This window comes from Taudactylus pleione, unplaced genomic scaffold (genome assembly GCF_031769625.1).
Source record: "Taudactylus pleione unplaced genomic scaffold, aTauple2 ptg000536l, whole genome shotgun sequence".
Classification (NCBI taxonomy): Eukaryota; Metazoa; Chordata; class Amphibia; order Anura; family Myobatrachidae; genus Taudactylus; species Taudactylus pleione.
Window position 1 is genome coordinate 1,703,180 of NW_028284938.1, and position 20,933 is coordinate 1,724,112.

The following is a 20,933-nucleotide window of genomic DNA, read 5'->3' on the forward strand; positions in this document are numbered from 1 at the left end:
GCCAAGATTGAGCCCTAGTATGTTAGGGACCTGCCCGACAAGAGGTTACCCGGATATGGTGGGCAGGCCCATAACCTTGGCCAAGATTATGCCAAAAACCTCTATTGTATTTACTGCAAAATGTATTTATTTATATATAATCAGTTAATTTGGAGTTGTGCACTTGTATTTCTTCTTTGTGTATATATCAATGGTCTCCATAGGTAGCACCTCCAATATATGTCCAGAGTGTGCAGTCTGAGATCCATTTTCTTTGTAAACTAATTAGTGCATTGATTTGCACACCTGGGAAGCCTGAGCCACTTTTCTGTCATGCGAAGAGCTATTGGTCCTTGTCCTTGTCCAAGAGATAAGGAGCTCAACTTTGAGCCTCCAAAACCCTTCAAGATAAAGCAGATAATTTGATGGGTTTCACAAACTAGCAAAGTTCCACGAAGTTAAACCAACAAAATTAAATCTTAATACAATATACTGAAGGGTCACAAGATTGACTGCGAATCTCAAAAGAATAAAATTCCTTTATTGAGGTAAATAGAATGCAGGGAATTATAATGAAGAAAATTATAAAATGGGAATGTAAATATATGTTTATCTGGGAGATAAAGTGAAATCTGACAAGTATATGAAAAAATGTAAAAGCATAATCAAGTGCTTTTTGAAAAAAAAGTACTAAAAATGTAAACTATCAAAATAGCACTGGCTAGATAAAATGTGTACATTTCCATTGTGCTGCATAGAACTGGCCTTCTCTACAACTATACTATGCAACGGGATGTAGTTATGAGACCGACACTACAATCCCGGCAGGGGATTTAAAAGGCGTCGAAACACTGACGCCTATGCTAATCCCGACGCCGGGACCCCGACAGGACGCCGGACCGATCATCCAGCACCAGAGGTAAGTAGCGATGTAGCCGGGGATGGGGGGGTTAGATTTAAGGACCCCCAGGGGGACTTAGGGTTAGGCACCCACCCAGGGAGGGTTAGGCTAGGGGAAGGGGGGTTAAGTTTAGGCACTAAGGGGGAGAGGTTAGGGACCCCCCCAGGAGGGTTAGGTTTAGGGGAAGGGAAGGGAGGGTTAGGATTAGGCACTAACGGGGAGGAGGTTAGGGTTAGGCACTAGGGGGGGGAGGTTAGGGTTAGGCACCCCTAAAGGAGGGTTAGGGTTAGGGGGGAGAGAGGAGGGTTAGATTACTTACCTCCGCTGTCGGGATTTCCTCATCGTCGGACTAGCGCTGTCGTGACTTGAAACGACGGCTACACAGCCGTCAGCATCATAACATTTTGGCTACCATGCCTTGTTTATTGTCATGGATATTGAATATTGAGTGTGCAGTCTGAGATCCATTTTCTTTGTAAACTAATTAGTGCATTGATTTGCACACCTGGGAAGTCTGAGCCACTTCCCACTCAGACTAGCACCTCTACTACATTGGTTTAGAGCATGGAGTCTGGCAATGTAATATGCACACCAGTCAAGGTACAATATAGGTAAGTCCTGCTAATATTTAGACTGTGTAGTGCAGCTTTGGTTCATTTTTGGGGTGTGGGTCCCCCTAGATTGCTTTGCTGATCTGCTTCAGGGCACCGCAGTTTAACACATTTTCCTTTAACACATTGTAATACCTCACTGCCTGTTTCTTTTATATATATGTATTTAACTTTTTTATTTTTATTCTTTATATGTGGCCAGCGGCTGCTCTTAACACTTCACTTTTCTTATTAGAGCAGCGCCTTGGGGTGGTTTAGCTGGGCTAGCTTGGGGGTGTCCTGCGGTCTGGATTTGAGCCCTAGTATGTTAGGGACCTGCCAGACAAGGATATGGTGGGCAGGCCCATAACCTTGGCCAAGATTATGCCAAAAACCTCTATTGTATTTACTGCAAAATGTATTTATATATATATATAATCAGTTAATTTGGAGTTGTGCACTTGTATTTCTTCTTTGTGTATATATCAATGGTCTCCACAGGTAGTACCTCCAATTATATATATTATATATATATATATATGTCCAGAGTGTGCAGTCTGAGATCCATTTTCTTTGCAAAGAGGATGTCGCCAGAATATGGGAGCGCCTCTAACGATTTCTTTGAATCAGTATCAGCTCGCCAGGAATTCAGGAATGTAGCCAGAGGGTTCACCTGGCCGCAACAGTAGATGCCGATACCCTAGAGGTCAAGACCCGAGTGTCAATGGCCGTCACACCCAGGGAAGAACCCGCCTCCTTAATGTGCCCAACTAAAGACAATAATTCCTTTCTACTGGTATCTGAGCTGAGGCTGGCTTCCAATGCATTTGCCCAGCTGACAATGGCCTTGGCCACCCAAGCCAAAGCCAGGGAGTGTGTGCAATAGCCCCTGCATTGGTGTAGGCTGTCAAGAAAAGTCTCCAGCTTCCAATCCATAAGTTCCCTACAGGAAGCCATATTAGGTATAGGAAGAATGGAAGATCTAACAAGGCGAGTGATGTGGGCATCAAATGAAGGAGGAGACTCCCACCTAGCCCACTCTGTAATCGATAGCAGGTGGTAGGATGTAATGCACTTTGACAACTGGAAGCGCCTATTAGGATAAGACCATGCTTTCATAAGGAAGTTCTCCAACTGCCCCAAAGGAGGGAACTCAATGGTCACCTTCTTTAGACGTTTGAAAACCGGGGCTTTGGGCCTGTTCAGCATCCTCCACCTGGAGTACCAATCTAACTGCCTTGATCAAAGCCTCATTATCAACTATAGAAACAGAATATTTAGGCACTGAAGAAGGTTTCCCTTCGGACGCAACTGAGATACTAGCCTTTCACTCGCAGGACAACTCAGAATCTGAATCATCTTCAGATAAGGGCGGAGAACTTCTCCTTCTAGAAGGTATGCGCTTGGATAAGCTATCCCTGTCTAGCATCTGCTGGAAAGTTGCTGACACCTGCGCTGAACCCTGTGCCAACTGTGCAAATGACTGCATCCACGGAGGTTCTAAAGTAGACTGCCGAGCAGTCTGGTTAGGCAAAGTACTGGTACCCGAGAGCACCACTTTAGAACCGTGACTCGGATTTACCCATATTCACGAAGTTCCGGTGGATTCGGATTTCTGGAGAACCGAACATCTCTAATTTTATATATATATATATATATATATATATATATATATATAAAAATAAATAAATAAATATAAAGGTGAACAATGAGTGGTAAGCAGCTCTAATACATCATAAATGTGCTGCACAAATAGGAGAAAAACATTGACCTTTAGGATGTCTCAGTGTGACCGATATACAGCAGCAGTGCACACACAGGCAAAAAGCACTTAACTCTCACAAGCAAACAGAACCATTCGATGCATTAAAAGTAAAACAGTGGACAAATACTGCTCAACAATCTAGTAACAGCAGAAAATAGCTTTTCAATATAACCAGGCTACTTGGAGCAAGGTATAAGTGAGGCAGGAGCCCAAGCTTCCCACCCTGCGTGTGCTGAGGCAGGCAATGCAATTACACTGGCTGCCCAGCTTTAATTAGGAGGTGGAGAGAGGAGAGGTGAACACCTGTCTGCACTGAAGGAGCATGCTCAGGTGTGGGGAGGGAATAGCATAGAGGAGCCTGTCTCCCCCTCTGGTATAGACCCCAGGGCAATGGCCGCCACCGCTACAAGCAGTGTTCCCATTCTAAATGCCTCGGTGGTCTAGTATACAGAGGAGGGACCCCCATACCAACACTACTAGCACCGCCGGTGAAAAACCGTGAATATGTGGCTCCCTGCAATCAGGGTGCTGCGCTTACCTGCCCCCTTGTGTCCGGCTGCGGGCTCCGGAACTTGAGTGCAATTCTCTCTGGAGCCCACGCCGCAAGTTACCAACCCAGTTGCCAGTGCTGCCGCCCTGGCACTGGGGTTGCTGGAGCGATACTGAGGGCAACCATAGAATAGCCTTTCAATGGCCCTCTGTAAACAAAAAAGAAAAAAATAATAATGAGGGACCAGGGTCGTCTTAAGAGAGGAGGGGGCCCGTGTACACTCCCCGTGCGGGGCCCCCTCCTCTCTCCACGGTGGGCGGCAGCCGATTGATGCGGCTGGCCAGCCACCGAATCATTAGTAGACTCCGGGCACTAGAGTGTGCCCGGAGTCTACTGTGCATGCGCAGAACACTGGAAAAATGCGGGACCACGGACAGGTACATTTAAAATAATATGGGTGCAGGGTGTGCGGTGCGGGGCCCCCCTGGACCTGGGGGCCCATGTGCCCCGCACACACACTGCACCCATTATACAGTATATACGCCACTGTGGGGGACCACTTACAAGCAGTCCCCCTGGAAAAGGTGTCCGCTCCCGCCAACACTGAACTGAAAACTGGCTGGCTGGGGGTGGGGTAAAGGGAGCCCTGGGTTGCTGGGTAATTAAAATGAACTGTTTGGTGTCCAGACCCTCCTCTCCAGGCTGTACCAAACATCCTCCCTGTGCCCCTTAGTGGAGGAAGAAGAAATACCATATCTAACTCCAACTATTTTACTCCTAAAATAAAAAGTTGTGAGTTATATACCAGATTAATTGAACTACACTGCCCTGTTTATATTGGAGGGGATGCTTACACCCCCCCCCCCCCCCCCTATTAATCATTGTTGCTGCACAGCTTTGTTCTCCTCTGGTTAGTAATATCATGGGACTTTTAGTTCCTCATTAATTTGATTTTTATGTAGATTTAAAAACAATTAAGGCTTCAGTGAAACTTGTATACCAGCCTATTAATTTATAAAATCAATATTATTCAATCTTAATATATGTATATAAATGTATCATTGTATTTGTGCCTTTGTCTTGTGGCCTTATGAGTTATTTTAGATTTAAATTCATATTAAATTTAACTGCTATTTGTTACAACAAAATTTTAACTTTTTGGGAAAATATGTATTTTCAGATACAGCAAAAGATAAGATTTTTTAATACACAATGTTAATTCAACACTAGAATGAATTAAATTTACTTTGTAAATATATTTTTTTCCATTTCTTGGCTTAATCTAAAGGCACATTAAATATGAAAATCCCATTCACTTCGGATGTGGCTTAGATGATATCAGACCCCGCTCACACAAAACTAGCTATTGCAAAACCAATCAATGAAAATGTTTTCAAGGACATAGATGTGTGAAATAAGGTGAGACTTCATTAACCCATGCACTGCTGAGAAACAAGAGGCAACATCCACATCTATCTGTTCGCAAAATAATAGCCAATAGCAAGGGATTCGTCAGCAAAAGTTAAAAGTACTATAAGTTAAAATACTAAAAATAACAAATAAAGGAGAACTTAATATAGTTAGTGAAAAGCAAAAAATAAAAGTAAAACATATATATTACGGCTTTGAATCATGAAAACAGTATGAAGATTACATTTTAAAATATTGCTTGCATCAAGTAGTACATTTAACCTTCATGAATTATATTTTCCATTCTGGAACACTTTCAAAGTGAGTCATGTCATACAAATAGCCAGAGCCTGTTATTTAAATACAAACAGAAGAAAATCTCTCTCTCCAGAAGCTGGCGGCACACACAGTAATCCCTCATGTAGTCTTCTATGTAAGGTTTGCAGGAGTGAAGGAGTAGAGTTGAAGGGAAGCATTTCCAGGGCATTTCAAGACAAATTGATATGTTGATAGAATAAGGGAAGTCAGGCAGCATTCTTCTACAATACCGTAAAATTCCTATCTTCATAAAAATAATACATTTGGGTAGCACCACTAATTTTGATATATAGAATAGCTTATTAAAATAACTTCTGATCCTTGAAATAGGATTTGAAATTGTCTGTTAAAAACAGAGATACCCTGTATCAGTCATTTCACAGGTAAAAGTATTATATACATTCTAAGAAGACCAGTATTGCAGCGATTCCCTTGGATTTTGCATTGTGCTTTGAGTTTGCGTAGGGCTCAAACCCTTGCACCTAGTACTCGTTGCTCCAAAGAGTGTGCAAAACATTTTTCTTACTACTCAATTCTTTTTTACAATTCAAGTTCCACCTAACTGATAATAAGATGCTTTGCAAATTTACTTTTCTGCTGCTTCACATTTTATTTAAACTCTTCGCTGTAAATTTGGTTTGGGTGGAGTTCTACTTTCATAGTGTTCCAACAGAGTAGAAAATGAACAGTAATCATAGATGTGTTATTAATAATAATAATATTATAGTACATATGATAACAATAATAACATTGTTATTATAGTACATATCAGCTGAAATATCCAGCTCATAAATATAAAGCTTAATCTATTTTGGCATATGCATGTTTTTCCCACCTTCATGTTCAATAAAACTCAAAATTGTTACAGGATATTCTGGTCAGAGTTTATATGAGTAGAATCCGGGGTCAGTTTGAGTGGTTAGGAAGATAACAAAAAACTTTACCTCACATACTTTCTCCAGCATCGGCATCCATGAGGTAGCAAGGTGGCAGTTTTGAAGCACTACCCAGCTACCTTCCTTTATAGCCTTTTCTGTCATGCGAAGAGCTATTGGTCCTTGTCCTTGTCCAAGAGATAAGGAGCTCAACTTTGAGCCTCCAAAACCCTTCAAGATAAAGCAGATAATTTGATGGGTTTCACAAACTAGCAAAGTTCCACGAAGTTAAACCAACAAAATTAAATCTTAATACAATATACTGAAGGGTCACAAGATTGACTGCGAATCTCAAAAGAATAAAATTCCTTTATTGAGGTAAATAGAATGCAGGGAATTATAATTAAGAAAATTATAAAATGGGAATATAAATATATGTTTATCTGGGAGATAAAGTGAAATCTGACAAGTATATGAAAAAATTTAAAAGCATAATCAAGTGCTTTTTGAAAAAAAAGTACTAAAAATGTAAACTATCAAAATAGCATTGGCTAGATAAAATGTGTACATTTCCATTGTGCTGCATAGAACTGGCCTTCTCTACAACTATACTATGCAACGGGATGTACTTATGAGACCGACACTACAATCCCGGCAGGGGATTTAAAAGGCGTCGAAACACTGACGCCTATGCTAATCCCGACGCCGGGACCCCGACAGGACGCCGGACCGATCATCCAGCACCGGAGGTAAGTAGCGATGTAGCCGGGGATGGGGGGGTTAGATTTAAGGACCCCCAGGGGGACTTAGGGTTAGGCACCCACCCAGGGAGGGTTAGGCTAGGGGAAGGGGGGTTAAGTTTAGGCACTAAGGGGGAGAGGTTAGGGACCCCCCCAGGAGGGTTAGGTTTAGGGGAAGGGAAGGGGGGGTTAGGATTAGGCACTAACGGGGGGGAGGTTAGGGTTAGGCACTAGGGGGGGAGGTTAGGGTTAGGCACCCCTAAAGGAGGGTTAGGGTTAGGGGGGAGAGAGGAGGGTTAGATTACTTACCTCCGCTGTCGGGATTTCCTCCGCGTCGGACTAGCGCTGTCGTGATTTGAAACGACGGCTACACAGCCGTCAGCATCATAACATTTTGGCTACCATGCCTTGTTTATTGTCATGGATATTGAATATTATGACATGTTATTGTGCCTATATATTTGTAAATGAAAACCTTTAATAAACTACTTGCAAAAAAAAAAATTGTGTACCTGATCGTCTGCAAATTTCAGTAAGGCTGCCATTGGATCGGCACCAGGAGACAACACAAAGACCAATGGGGCACAGCAGTGGCTGTCACCAAATGCTTTGGCAAGATCAAATGGAGGAGGTTCAATAAATTGACGCCCTAAATTTTCTGTTACAAATTCCTGAACCATTGGAATAACCTAGAAGCAAAATATAGTTAAAAGAATTGGTAAACTGGAAAACAGTAAATGCTGAATTAAATACTTAAACAGAGTAGATGATGATGGGAGGAATATAGTAAATATCTAGTTTGTTCTGTAAATTAAAGGAATGAAAATGAGGAAAATAAAATAGTAAATCTATTCCGAACTCTAATCTAGTAAATAACTATTTGATTTCTAGATCAAAAGAGTTGTGCGATTTTGATTGTTTTAAATAAGAGATTCACCAGTGATGTAATAAAGCTTGCAGCTTTTCCTATTAATTTCAATGGGCACTCCATCGCGTGTGCTATATGCAGAAACCACAAATGAATGGGCCATTGAAATAAATAGGAAAGCAATATGCCTAAATAAATTAAAATATGCCTAGTAGCACCTCTGCCGCCACCACCAAACTTCTTAACCAGAGCTGGACATCATGTTCTGGGTAACACTAAAACAGGGAGACCATGAGCGTGGGGCCCACTGCTAGAGTGGGTAGCAGCCCAAGACAGCACACGTTGAGTCAGCAAGTGATTAAATATAATTCTAAAAATACAATCTTACTTAAACTTTTGTTTTACTATCTTAAAATATACAACTAGGTCACCTGTAAAATATTACAAACTCTGTGGTTCTGGTTAGAAAGTATAAAATAAAATACTGTGCAAAAGTTTTAGGCAGGTGTGGAAAAAATGCTGCAAAGTAATGGTCGGTTCACACTAGACGATATGTCGTATGATCCAGCCTGATCGGATGACATGTTGGCAACTTTGTCTAGTGTGGACATTCAATGTCGCTGACGATGCGTGCTTCCTCGACATCGTCAGTGAGGGCCATGATGCCGAATGCAGCATGGCCCACGCCCTCGCGATGTCTCTCCCAACATCGGCAAGTGTGTATGCAGTTGCCGATGCCGACCCCCACCGGGTCCCATCACACGACAAGTCGACTGGGTACACATCGTTACATGTGTACCCAGCTTAAGAATGTTTTTAAAAACAGATTAATTTTATCAATTAACAAAATGCAAAGTGAATGAACAGAAGATAAATCTAAATCAAATCAATATTTGGTGTGACCACCCTTTGCCTTCAAAACAGCATCAATTCTTCTAGGTACACTTACACAAAGTCAGGGATTTTATAGGATTATAGTCAGGTGTATGATTAAACAATCATATCAAACAGCTGATAAAGATCATAATTTCTTCTTTCGGGTCCACAGCTATTACGTTGGGGTATGTGGATTTATCCAGGCACCAAACAGTTAATCCAAGCTCTCAGCTCCCAGGATGCACCAGGTCCTCCCTTATATACCCCGCCCCTGGTTACAGGCAGTCAGTTGTTCTGTTTGGTGCAAGAAGGCACTGCACTGACAGTGGGACTGCTGGAGCAGTCCCAGGGGCAAGTTTTTCTTTCCTGAGCAGGCGGCACGTGCTGTTGATCAGGTAAGCGTCTGATGGGAAACGTGCGGTCGCCTGCTCCATCTACCCCCGCCGGCGCCGCAATGCTGGTCTAACAACTGGTGCTTTTGGCAGGGGCTTAGGCTCTGGACCACAACCGGGATGCAGGTAAGTGTGGCTGTGGTGGCCACTGACGCCGCAGCCACGTGGCGGTCCGTCCTCCGTGCGTGGAGACTGGCCGAGGGACTGCTTTTGTGAGATGTCAGGGAAACCTGGTCTGCTTTCATTAGACCACCGGGACTTGATGTGCCTGACAGCCGGGGGAGCTAATGGCAGCAGCCATGTCAGTGTGCCGGGTGGATCCACACAGCTTAGGGGAAGTTCGCTCTCCCCGGCGGCTCCTCCCCCAACCTTCACTACAGCCCTCACGTGGTTTCCTGCGTCTAAGTTGCTCCTCTCAGCCTCCCTCTATACGAGTCAGTCAGAGACCACTTTCGGGTGCTCTCGGTGGCTGTACACTCAGGAGGTTTGAGTCAGTCTCCTTGTATGCCACTCCCACGGGCTGGTCATACAGAGCTCTATATTCTACTAGACCTCAGGCTATTCGTAGTAAATTAAGAGCTTAAAATGCATATACTCATATTATGCATTGCATGTGACTTATGAAAATCTGCTGTGTGTGGTGCTGCCTTTTTTATGTCTAAATAACTGTCAGTTATAACCTATCACTGCTGTTCTCCTCATAAACCCTCTACTATAGGTGTGTGGGAAATTTGGGTGTGAAACAATGTCACATGTGTGCTCAGAACTTTGCATAATTGTAAAAATCAGTGTTATGTCCAAAGAATCTGAAAGACAAGGGGCTGAAGCCCCTGTGCTGGTGTCATGTATGGTTATCCCCATAGGATTAAGGAGTCACCACAGTCAAACTTACCAGCTTCTGGACAGGAACTCCCTGGGGGGGGTCCTTTTTCCTAGATTATGGACCAATATACTTTTGCTTGGGTAGCCAGGTTATACAGAGCGCAATATCCTACTAAGCTGGTGTGTTTTTTTGTAGTTGATTAAGAGCCTGTGTCAAATATATTGCTTAAATGCATTAGGGTACAGACTGTCAGTTATAACTGTACTTCACATTTTCTAGTGTTTGTGCTGAGGGGGCTAAATTGTAATTCACATATACTGGTGAAAACTGTGCTGCCCATCTCCCTCACTCCTAATTTAATTAGGAAAGCTCAGCTACAGTTGAATACTGACGGGGGGGGGTTGTCTATTCCTGAGTATGCCTTGCTACTAGGAAGGTGTATAACACTTGAATCCTACCAACTTTGTTTGCTGGGTATTCAGTACTTATTTGACTATTTGGCAAATATATGCATGTAGGTCTGGCCGAACTGATGTGTTTAGGCAAGGATGTTATGTGATTTATGCTACTGTTTAAAGTTTTTACTTTTATCTTCCTAAACTCCCAAAACTGTGGTGTAAGGGGTTAGAGAGTGCTTCACATGTATGTTGTCTGTGAAAGTGGTCACTTGGCATTGTTAACCCTACACTTGTTGTAGGTTATTTGCAAATATTTCTTAGGAGGCTTGTTTCATCTCCCTGTATACCTCTCCTGGGATGGCCAGGTTATACAGAGCTCAATATCCTACTTAGCCTTGTGTGCTGTTCTTAGTTAACTAAGAACTTATGGCAAATATAGGTGAAACAGGGGAAAAAAAAAAACCCTCCCTCTATATGAGTCTGCCGGGGAGCATTCTCAGGTGTTCTAAGTGGCTGTGTGCTCAAGAGGTCAGGTCAGTCCCTGTATGCCTCCCCTGCGGTGATCAGGTCACACAGAGCTCTATATCCTACCTGGGGTTTGGTAGTTGAGTAGAGAGCTTAGTGTGTGTACAGATATATATATAAGATTGTGTATCTGTGTGCATTGCATGTGGCTTATGAAATCTACTGTGTTATGCTTCCTTGTCAGTCATAACCTGTCACTGCTGTTTCTCCTCATTAACCCTCTACGACAGGTGTGTGGGATATATTAATGGGGAACGGTTGTCACATTGATACTCAGACTTTGGATAATTTTAGAAAATTGTTATGTCCAGAAGAAACTGAAAAACAGGTGGCAGAAGCCCCTGGGCTGGTGTCATGTATGGCCTGTAAGCGGGGTTGCCCTCACAGGATTTAATAACGTGGTCACTGTTTTAAGGAGTCACCACAGCAGTCAAGTCTACCGGCTTCTGAACAGGAGCCTCCTTGGGTTGCATTTTCCCAGATCATGGTGCAGCTTGCAGACAGGTTGGCGGCACCTATGCCGGTCCTGATAATGGGGTACCCCCAGCAGCTGCAACCTACTACGTTTATGCCCCTAGGCATCTGTCCTGGAGGGACATGTATGCTCACTCAGGTCAGAATGTGGCTTCGTCCTCAGCAGCCTTCCAGCAACCGTGGCAGGCAGCTAGGCCAGTACAGCAAAAAAACAGAAAGCGGTCGGTCTCACACACCGTCCAGCCCTTAGATTCTGGTACATCTTCTGGTGATTAAGGGGATACACGGGTCTCCTCTCAAGGGTCACCACTCTCAGGAGAAGACCTGTTCCCAACAGCACATATCCCCTCTCTGTTTAGAACGGTCAAAACTATGCTGAACATAAATTATGTAGAGCCGGTACAAAGAAAGGCTCCAGTATTCAAAAGCCGGAATGTTGGGAAAGCTCAATTTCCCAAATTTGAGCATCTATTCGGAAATTAGGGAGGTAGTATGGAGTTATCCGGACAGGAAAATCCATATTACCAGTAAGGTTGAGGCCGTATATCCCTTTCCAGTACCATCTGCATTTAAATGTTCCACTGATAAGAGACAAAGTCTGACTCAAGGCAGTCTTTTCTCTATCAGCGGCTGTCATTTGCCCGGCCATGGCTACGGCATGGGGTTTTCAAAATAAAGGCACAGACGATCTATCACCAGAAGTGCGACTGTCCCTGTTATGGTGGTTGCAGACGTACCGTCTCAACAAAGGTGCCCATTCTGGATCCAGATTGGGTACTCCTCACGCACGATGCCAGCCTCCGCGGATGGGGAGCAGGGACAGGTCGACACACATTTCAAGGAGAGTGGACGACAAGGGAAAGCCGGCTGTCCAGAAACGTCCTGGAACTAGCGGCAGTATTCAAAAGTGCTTGTTCAAGCTCAGGAAATACTAAAAGAGCAGGCCTGTTCAGGTACAAACCAACAACGCGACCGCAGTAGCCTACCTCATCCATCAGGAGCCAGGCGGCCATGGAGAAAGTATCAAACATTCTGATTTGGGTAGAATGTCAGTTCCCAGCGAGATCAGCTGTGTTCAAACTAGGAGTTCTCAATTTGGAAGCGGACTTCCTTGGCCAGCAGGATATACATGCCAGTGAGTGGGCTCTTCATCCACAGGTGCTTCAGAGCCTTGTGGACAGACGGGGACTTCCAGTGGTAGACCTCATGGTCTAGGGTCACAGGGTCCCCAGGTACAGGTCCAGAACCAGGGATACTGCAGCTGAGTATGTGGATGCTCTGGCAGTAGAGTGGAACTTCAAACTGGCGTATTCTGTTTCTTCCGTTTTCCCTTATTCCAAGGGTTATCAGGAAATACAAGCAGGAGAGTGCAACAGTAATACTGATAGCCCCTGCTTGGCCCAGGTGCCATAGGTTCACCGACCTACAGAGTGTCTATGGAGAGACCGGGATCTCCATCTGGCCTCCCTGAGAGTTCAGGCTTCTGCACTTTCAGTTTGGTTCAGTGAAGGATCGCCCCGTTGGCCTGACGTCACAATACTTTTTCAGGGTGTTCTGAGGGTTCAGCCTCCCTTTGTCCCCCCCCCCCGGTAGCCCGTGGGGTTTGACATTGGTTCTCAGGACTTTTTGCAGGCTCCTTCATTCGAACCCCTGAAATCAGGCTGACAGCGAAGACAGTTTTTTCTTCTGGCTAAACGCTTTGGCCCGTTGGGTCTCAGATTTGGCAGCCCTGTCTTTTCGCTCTCATTTGCTGATATTTCATCAGGATAGAGCTGTTTTTCGTACTAGGGGGGTTTCCCGGTTTCATGGGAAATTAAGAAATGATGGATCCGACTTTACAAGCTTCAGGCTTTTTGGCTACTGAGGCATCACTGGATGTTGTTTGGTCATGTATCTAGGTAGATTGCACCAACTCCATTAGGAGTAAGGTTTTTTATTTGGGTTGTATGCGAGGCTGGCCAGCTAACAGACAGACTTTGGCCAGATGGTTGCATATGACAATTTCTCAAGCGTACACACAAGCTGTTCTTGTTGTGCCGAACACAGTCACATCGCATTCTACTCAATCTATGGGACCATCGTGGACGGTGCGTCGTGGAGTCTCTGCTGAACAAATACGCAAGGCACCCATGTGGTCTTCCGTCCACACCTTTGTCAAATTGTATGCATTTGAAACATTTGCCTCTCAGGATGCTTCCTTCGGGCATAGGATTCTCCTCTCTACTGAAAAACAGGAGCGTCCCCGCCCTAGGGGTACTGCTTGGCTATATCCCCAAAGTAATATCTGTGCACCCCATGGACCCCGAAGAAGATAATAAGAGTTATGGTATAACATACCTTTGTTAACTCTTTTTCTTTGAGGTCCATGGAGTCGACAGGACACCCATCCTAACGCACCTGGTGTTATTGGATAATTCTTTGTATCTCTGAGTGTTTTTCTCTTTGATGAGAGATTGGTCTAGAGAACATGGGTCCTTCCTTCTTATCTGTTTTGCCTTCTCTTGGTGGGCTTTATAACAAACTGACTGCCTGTAACCAGGGGTGGGGTATATAGGGGGGGACCTGGTGCATCCTGGGAGCAAACAGTTAATCCAAGGAGTTAATCCTTGGATTAACTGTTTGGTGTCAGGAAAAATCCACATACCCAACGTAATAGCTGTGGACCACATGGACCTCGACGAAGAGTTAACGAAGGTATGTTATACCATAACTCTTATTATTCATACGTAGGTTGAAACACAGTCATTAACTGAAACAGAAACAGCTGTATATGAGGCTTAAAACTAGGTAAGGAACAGCAAAACTCTGCTACAAAGGTGAGGTTGTGGAAGACCGTTTCATGTCACAGATCATACACCATGGCACGACTGAGCACAGCAACAAGACATAAGGTAGTTATACTTCATCAGTAAGGTCTCTGATGAAGATTTCAAAGCAGACTGGGGTTTCAAGATGTGCCGTTCAAGCTCTTTTGAAGAAGCACAAAGAAACAGGCAACGTTGAGGACCATAGACGCAGTGGTCAGCCAAGGAAACTTAGTGCATCAGATGAAAGACACATCATGCTTTTCCAGCAGTGCCATCAGCTCAGAACTGGCAGAAACAAGTGGAACCCAGGTAAACCATCTACTGTTTGAGAAGTCTGGCCAGAAGTGGTCTTCATATAAGAATTGCGGCCAAAAAGCCATACCTTCGACATGGAAACAAGGCCAAGCGACTCAACTATGCAGGAAAACATAGGAACTGGGGTGCAGAAAAAGGACAGCAGGTGCTCTGGACAGATGAGTCAAAATTTTTAATATTTGGCTATAACAGACGGCAGTTTGTTTACCGATGCGCTGAAGAATGTTACAATAATGAGTGTCTGAAGGCAACTGAATCATGGTCGATGTTCCTTGCAAGTTTGGGGCTGCATTTCAACAAATGGAGTTGGGGATATGGTCAGCATTAATGGTGACCTCAATGCTGAGAAATACAGGCAGGTACTTATCCATCATGCAATACTATCAGGGAGGCGTCTGATTGGCTCCAATTTTATTGTACAGCAGCCAATGTCATTAAGAACTATCTTCAGCGTAAAGAAGAACATGGAGTCCTGGAAGTGATGATATGGCCCCCACAGAGCCCTGATCTCAACATCATCGAATCTGTCTGGGATTACATGAGAGGAAGAAGGATTTGAGCAAACCTACATCCACAGAAGATCTGTGGTTTAGTTCTCCAAGATGTTTGGAATAACCTCCTTGCCCCGTTCCTTCAAACTGTATGCAAGTGTACCTAGAAGAATTGATGCTGTTTAAAAGGGAAAGGGTGGTCACACCAAATATTGATTTGATTTAGATTTCTATTATGTTCACTCACTTTGCATTTTGTTAATTGATAAAAATAAACTATTAATACTTCTAGTTTTGAAAGCATTCTTACTTTGCAGCATCTTTTTCACACCTGTCTAAAACCAAGGCTTAGACCCCATTGCACAGTACTGTGTATGGAGTCTAAGCCTTGGAGAGAGATAAAGTGAATAGACATAAAGTGAATGGAGATAAAGAACCAACCAATCAGCTCCTGTCTGTCATTTTTTGAAAACAGTCTGTAAAGTAACAGTTAGGAACTGATTGGTTGGTACTTAATCTTTCTCCAGGGTTTAGTACATAGGCCCCTATGTATTAAATTTCTGCTCCGACTAGTGAGCTTTAAGCTAATATTTTCTCATAAAAACAAGAAGGAAACAAGAGAAATATGTTTGCAGTTATAGTTTTCTGTCATGCTCCATTACATTCAATATGCAATGTTGGTTGTTTATCAGATTTCAAGGCACCAACTCATCAAAGCTGTGTATGATAAGACTCTAAAATTGCAGCCATACTTACTTTGTCAGGCCTTAGGCATCGGATGATGAGCATCCTTTGGAACTGACCCACTTTTTCTTGCCATTCAGAAGGAAAAGCCTCATGATGTGGTTCCTGCCAGTGCAAACACAGCACGTTGGTTTTATTTCATTTGTCACTTTTCATAATAGTTCCAAAACATTAAAGTGAAAACAAGAGCAAGCTGAGCTTTGTATTTCGCCTAGAAATCCTGAAACGGACATTTATTTTAAAGATTGCAGTAAAGATGAACAAATAAAAGATACAATTATCCTCTTAAGATGTAAAGATTTCCATTACAAAAGTAAAAGAATATTACAGCAAAATGAGTTGTGGGAAATCAGCTCAGTTTTAAACAGGCTTTTGTAATTGAAGAGTTTCTCAGAATTGCCCCTGCTCACATAACAATAAAGACTTGTGCTATGATCTCTCATGTATGTAGCAAGTAAATGCTGGCTATGGGAATGACATAGGAAAGGGTGCGGATAAGATAGTTTTGACATGGTTTTATGGTAGGAAGAATATTCACTTAATAGTGAGCAGTGAATTATGATAAATGTGATGGACAAGTACAAAACATGTCTAAAATTGTCATGTATGCCCTCATGGCTTCATGCCTTCAATACCGCAGTATGTTCACCAAATTCCCATCTTTTTCAGATAGAAATCATCCAATCACTGCAGCTATGAAATACTTTGCACTAGTTTATCTGGCTTGGCCTAACGGCTGGATTATCATGTTCTCACCATTTGCCTTCAAATGAGAACTAAAATCCTATTTCCTAGTTTGTTATCAGTTATGACTGTACTTAATGTATTTCTGATGACTTTTACCTCCCATCTACCTGGGCTTGTTATAATCGCCTCCTCCCTGGAGTATACAGTGAAAATTACAGAAAATCAGATTAAAAAATAGAGCAACTGATAAATAAAAATCTTTTTTACTGCACTCTTATATACAGATTTGGGATCATTTGTCCAGAAACCTTATATGCAGATGACTGTAAAGCTTAAAAAAAATAAAAACATAAAAAGTACCTAATGGCTGCTATTTAGTAAAAATGTCAAACAGACATGATCATTGTAGCTTTCTTCCCATAGTCACTATGAGGAGTACCAGTAAATACAAGCCTTTGTGACCAGAAGTGTAAAATAACCACAGAAGTGTATAATAACCATATCACATTTCAGTTTGATATGTGTTTGTTAGGGTGGTTACGGGAAATCGACTTCAGTATGCCGGTGCTGGGATCCCGACACACGTTATAACTTTAAACATACCACTGCTTCAGCATAGTGAGGTCGTCATAGTGACTGGTTACTTTGTCACTGTCGATCTTGTGACTGAATACCGCTTGTTACATTGAGAATATATTATTATGTGCTCACTATACCCTAATATTTTTCACAGTGCTTTGTTTTGGTGCCATAATAATATCTATTTAAGTGTATTACACAGGGGATGGAAGAAGACAACTTGGTAAAAAACAAAAAACAAAAACATAATTCACTTAAAAAGATTTGTATAGTGATCCAGTGGCCAGGAACCATTTCAATGCAACATGAGGCAGTCATTGTCTTATGTGGAAAGCCCACAGAGCAGGTGTTTTAGGGTCTGAGGGAGGGATGTGAATGGAACAATGTGAGTATGTGATTGTCCTAAATAACAACCATACAGATTTCATGGGATGCAGTTCATTTACCAGCATCCGGAATGCCGGATGTTGAAATCTCAACTCTGTACTAAAGATAGGCGTCTAAATACCGACACCTATCTTTAGCCCGATGCCGAAATCCCGACGCCCAGCATCCTGAATGAAGGTAAGCAGGGACTGTTAGCCGCGGGGGTGGAGGATTAGTTTTAGGCACCCCAGGGTGGATTTAGGGTTAGACACCCCCTGGGGAAGATTAGGGTTAGACTAGGGGAAGGGAGGGTTAGGGTTAGGTGCCACTGGGGGGAGGTTAGGGTTAGGCACCCCCCTGGGAGTGTTAGGTTTAGGGTGCGGGAAGGGGGGTTAGGCATCACCAGGGGGAGGTAAGGGTTAGGCACCAATGGGGGGAGGTTAGGGTTAGGCACAACTAATGGAGGGTTAGGGGGTAGAGGGGAGGGTTAGGGTACTTACCAGCCCCAGCCGGGATCTGGACGGTTCGGGCTTCCAGCGTCGGTATTTAGTCCGCCAGCAATACATCCGGCGGCATTACATACCGATTCCCATGGTTACCTACTACCACTAGGGGGGGTGGGGGTTGATATTGCTGGGGTTCTTTTGACACTGGAGGGTGCTATTTTTGATGGGGCATGGGAAGTGAAATTACAATGGGGGCCTATGGAAACCTGGGGTTTTGGGTGGGGTGTAAAACATCCCCTAAGTAAAAAAAATTTGATTAAATATTGAAATACATTTTTAAAAATACTTTTTAAACTTAATTAAATTGAAGAAGAAAAACAACAATTTCTGTGAGGGTTTGATATAAAAAAAATTGTCAGTTAAGTGGCTATACATATTAAATAATTAACCTGAAAAATGGTCTATGCTCTGAAACTATTTCTGCACAATTAATGTTAACATTCAGCTATGGTTAAAAATGTTCAAAGCATATAAACTTTAAAGAGTAAATTAACACTGCCTGCATTTAAAAGATCTGCCCCCAGACTCAGTTGTTGGTGCCCCAGGCCCCCGCCTCCTATGCCCTCTTACCCGCAGCGCCGTCTGGTGCATCCTTGTTGACATCCAGCTCCTGGAAGATCTGCAGCCACCCTTATGCTCGGGCCAGCCACTCAGGACTCTGCTGCAGGGGTCCGCGGCTAGGACTGCTGTCAGGATGGAGTGGGATGGAGAGTTGTGGGTGAGGGGGGGGGGCGCCGGACGTGTCACACTGGCATTAGAAGCTGCTGAGGAGCAGCGACACCAATGAGCAGGGACAGGCTATAGATAGACGGAAGCGGCATCTTATAGTCTGACACAGGGCCCTCCACTAGTATATGGTTATGGTAGCTTCTCAGGTGCCGGGAAGAGGTGCCATGCATTGGGCAGCCGTGACGGTACACTCCGGGTACATATTTACAGCCCTAAGTGGGGTGAATATATTGTGGGCAATGGAGAATGCGCCCGGCAGCAGGCACCTCCATTGTCTCCCATAGTTCTGCCCCTGCCTTGAAGTATGTACAATGCTATACAGGGCCGTAACTAGGGTAGTGCGACCAGTGCCATGGCACAGGGCACCGCAGGGCAGGGGGCACTGTTTGGGCCTGTCAATTTTCCTGTTTATTATCATTCTCACTTGTAGCTTCCTCTTCATTTATCCCAAGCACCTCCTGGCTGCCCCAGGAGTACCCATATCTCTTCCCTGGCCCTTCCCTATAAGGTCATGGCCCTTTTTCAGGCGCACTATCTTATGTTCCTATTTAAAAAATGGGGGGGCGCCAATGCTCTCTCTGGCACAGGGCACCAAAAAGTCTAGTTACGGCTCTGATGCTATATATCTGTGAAAGACGTTGTTCACATATATCATGTGTACTGTACACACAAGCTGATACACTAGACAATATATTGTTTGTCACCTGTACAAACGATACATCGCCTAGCCCCAGCATTAGTTATATTGCAGCTCCAATTCACATTAACAGCGCCGTAACAAGCACTCCCAGCGGCCATGACATCATGCTGAGGGGCGGGGCCACAATTGACAGTGATTACAGGATGCTCTGGGGGACTGTAAGGGCAGTGGTGTGAATGTCTCAAGCATCCTAAGAACACTCTACGTGGCACTGCTGTAGAGATTCTGGCTGCAGGGTGCTGCTAGCCAGATGCAGAGGCCGTGGGTGAGCAGCGGTGCTGCCCACAGAGCTCTGCACTCAGTGCGGCCACACCGCTCGCACACCCCTAGTTACAGCCCTGCACATTAGCAAATATAAATATTGAAACAAACAAGGTTCTCCATGTAATGTTTAACTCTCTTTCTCCAATTTGTAATCCTGTTTGTTGGCAGTACAGTCTTAGGGGTATACTTACTAAAGTGTAGGTTTTTAGAAGTGGAGATGTTGTTCAAAGCAACCCAATCAGATTCTAGGTATTATCTTCTAGAAGGTGCTAGGTAAATGTTAAGTAGAATTTGATTGGTTGCTATGGGCAACATCACCACTTCTAAAACTACCACTTTAGTAAATATACCCCACAGTGCCAAAGCTAGCGTACTGAGAAGCACCTGGAATGTACTGACATATTTTGTTGTTAGGAAGTAGGTTTACCATAACTGTATTCTAAAAACTCATCTTCCATATTAGAAGTTAATGTTGAAAAAGCAAAAAAAAAACACACTGAAAACAATTACACGGATAACATAATATTTACGTCACTTTATATATTTGTATCCATCAGTCAATTCAAAGCTCATATAATGGAAATACTTATCATATTATAAATATACACAGGGGCATATCTACTGTATAATGGGTGCAAGGTGTGCACCCATATTATCTAATACTTACCTCTTCGAGGTCCCACGTCGGGTGTCTCAGCCCTGCACAAAACACTGGAAAATGGCTGCCACTGCCATTTTTCCGGCATTTTGAGCATATACAGTGAGGAAATCGCCAGTGACCTGCACATGCGCAGCAGACTCTGGGCTCAGACTAGTGCCCACAGTCTACTGCTGCGGGCAGTGTACTTCCGGCCACCGGTGAGAGAGGAGGGGGCCCCGGACGTGGAATGCACACGGGCCCCCTCCTGAATGTACAGTAGATGTAGGACTTATAGATATTTAAGGATTTCTAAGTAATCTTTCTCTTTCAGCTTCACAAGCTGTTTCTTCTGCCTGCTTCATCAGTTAACAGAAATTATACTCTGACAGCAAAATAGTTAAGACATACACCTAAACTTGGCAAGTACAGATGTGTCCACATACATCTTACTATCAAACAGCCCTTCTAGTCGCTAGCGACGAGCGCCTTTTTGTGTGAAATGCTACGTTAAAGTGTAACAGCCGCTGACACTGAAACTTAGTACTTCGCATGCATATACATCCACAGTCACCCCACCATTCTGTGAGTGACCCCAATCTCATTCTTTGAGAGTGGTGAATCTGCAGTTAACCACAGGGTGTGATGGCATGCCATATCTGTATTGCGCAAGGAATACATCCA

The 20,933-nt window shown here is 43.7% G+C and overlaps 1 protein-coding gene across 1 annotated transcript in view; it reads right to left on the bottom strand.

Annotated features, from left to right (window-relative positions):
• Nucleotides 1–20,933, bottom strand: part of DNAH7 (dynein axonemal heavy chain 7) — a 482,851-nt gene that overhangs the window by 99,850 nt on the left and 362,068 nt on the right. The window contains exons 51-53 of the mRNA XM_088451023.1: nucleotides 15,794–15,886; nucleotides 7,581–7,757; nucleotides 6,398–6,559 (exon numbers count right to left, since the gene is read on the bottom strand). Of these exons, the coding sequence (XP_088307149.1) occupies nucleotides 6,398–6,559; nucleotides 7,581–7,757; nucleotides 15,794–15,886 (432 nt within the window). The remainder of the gene's footprint in view (nucleotides 1–6,397; nucleotides 6,560–7,580; nucleotides 7,758–15,793; nucleotides 15,887–20,933) is intronic.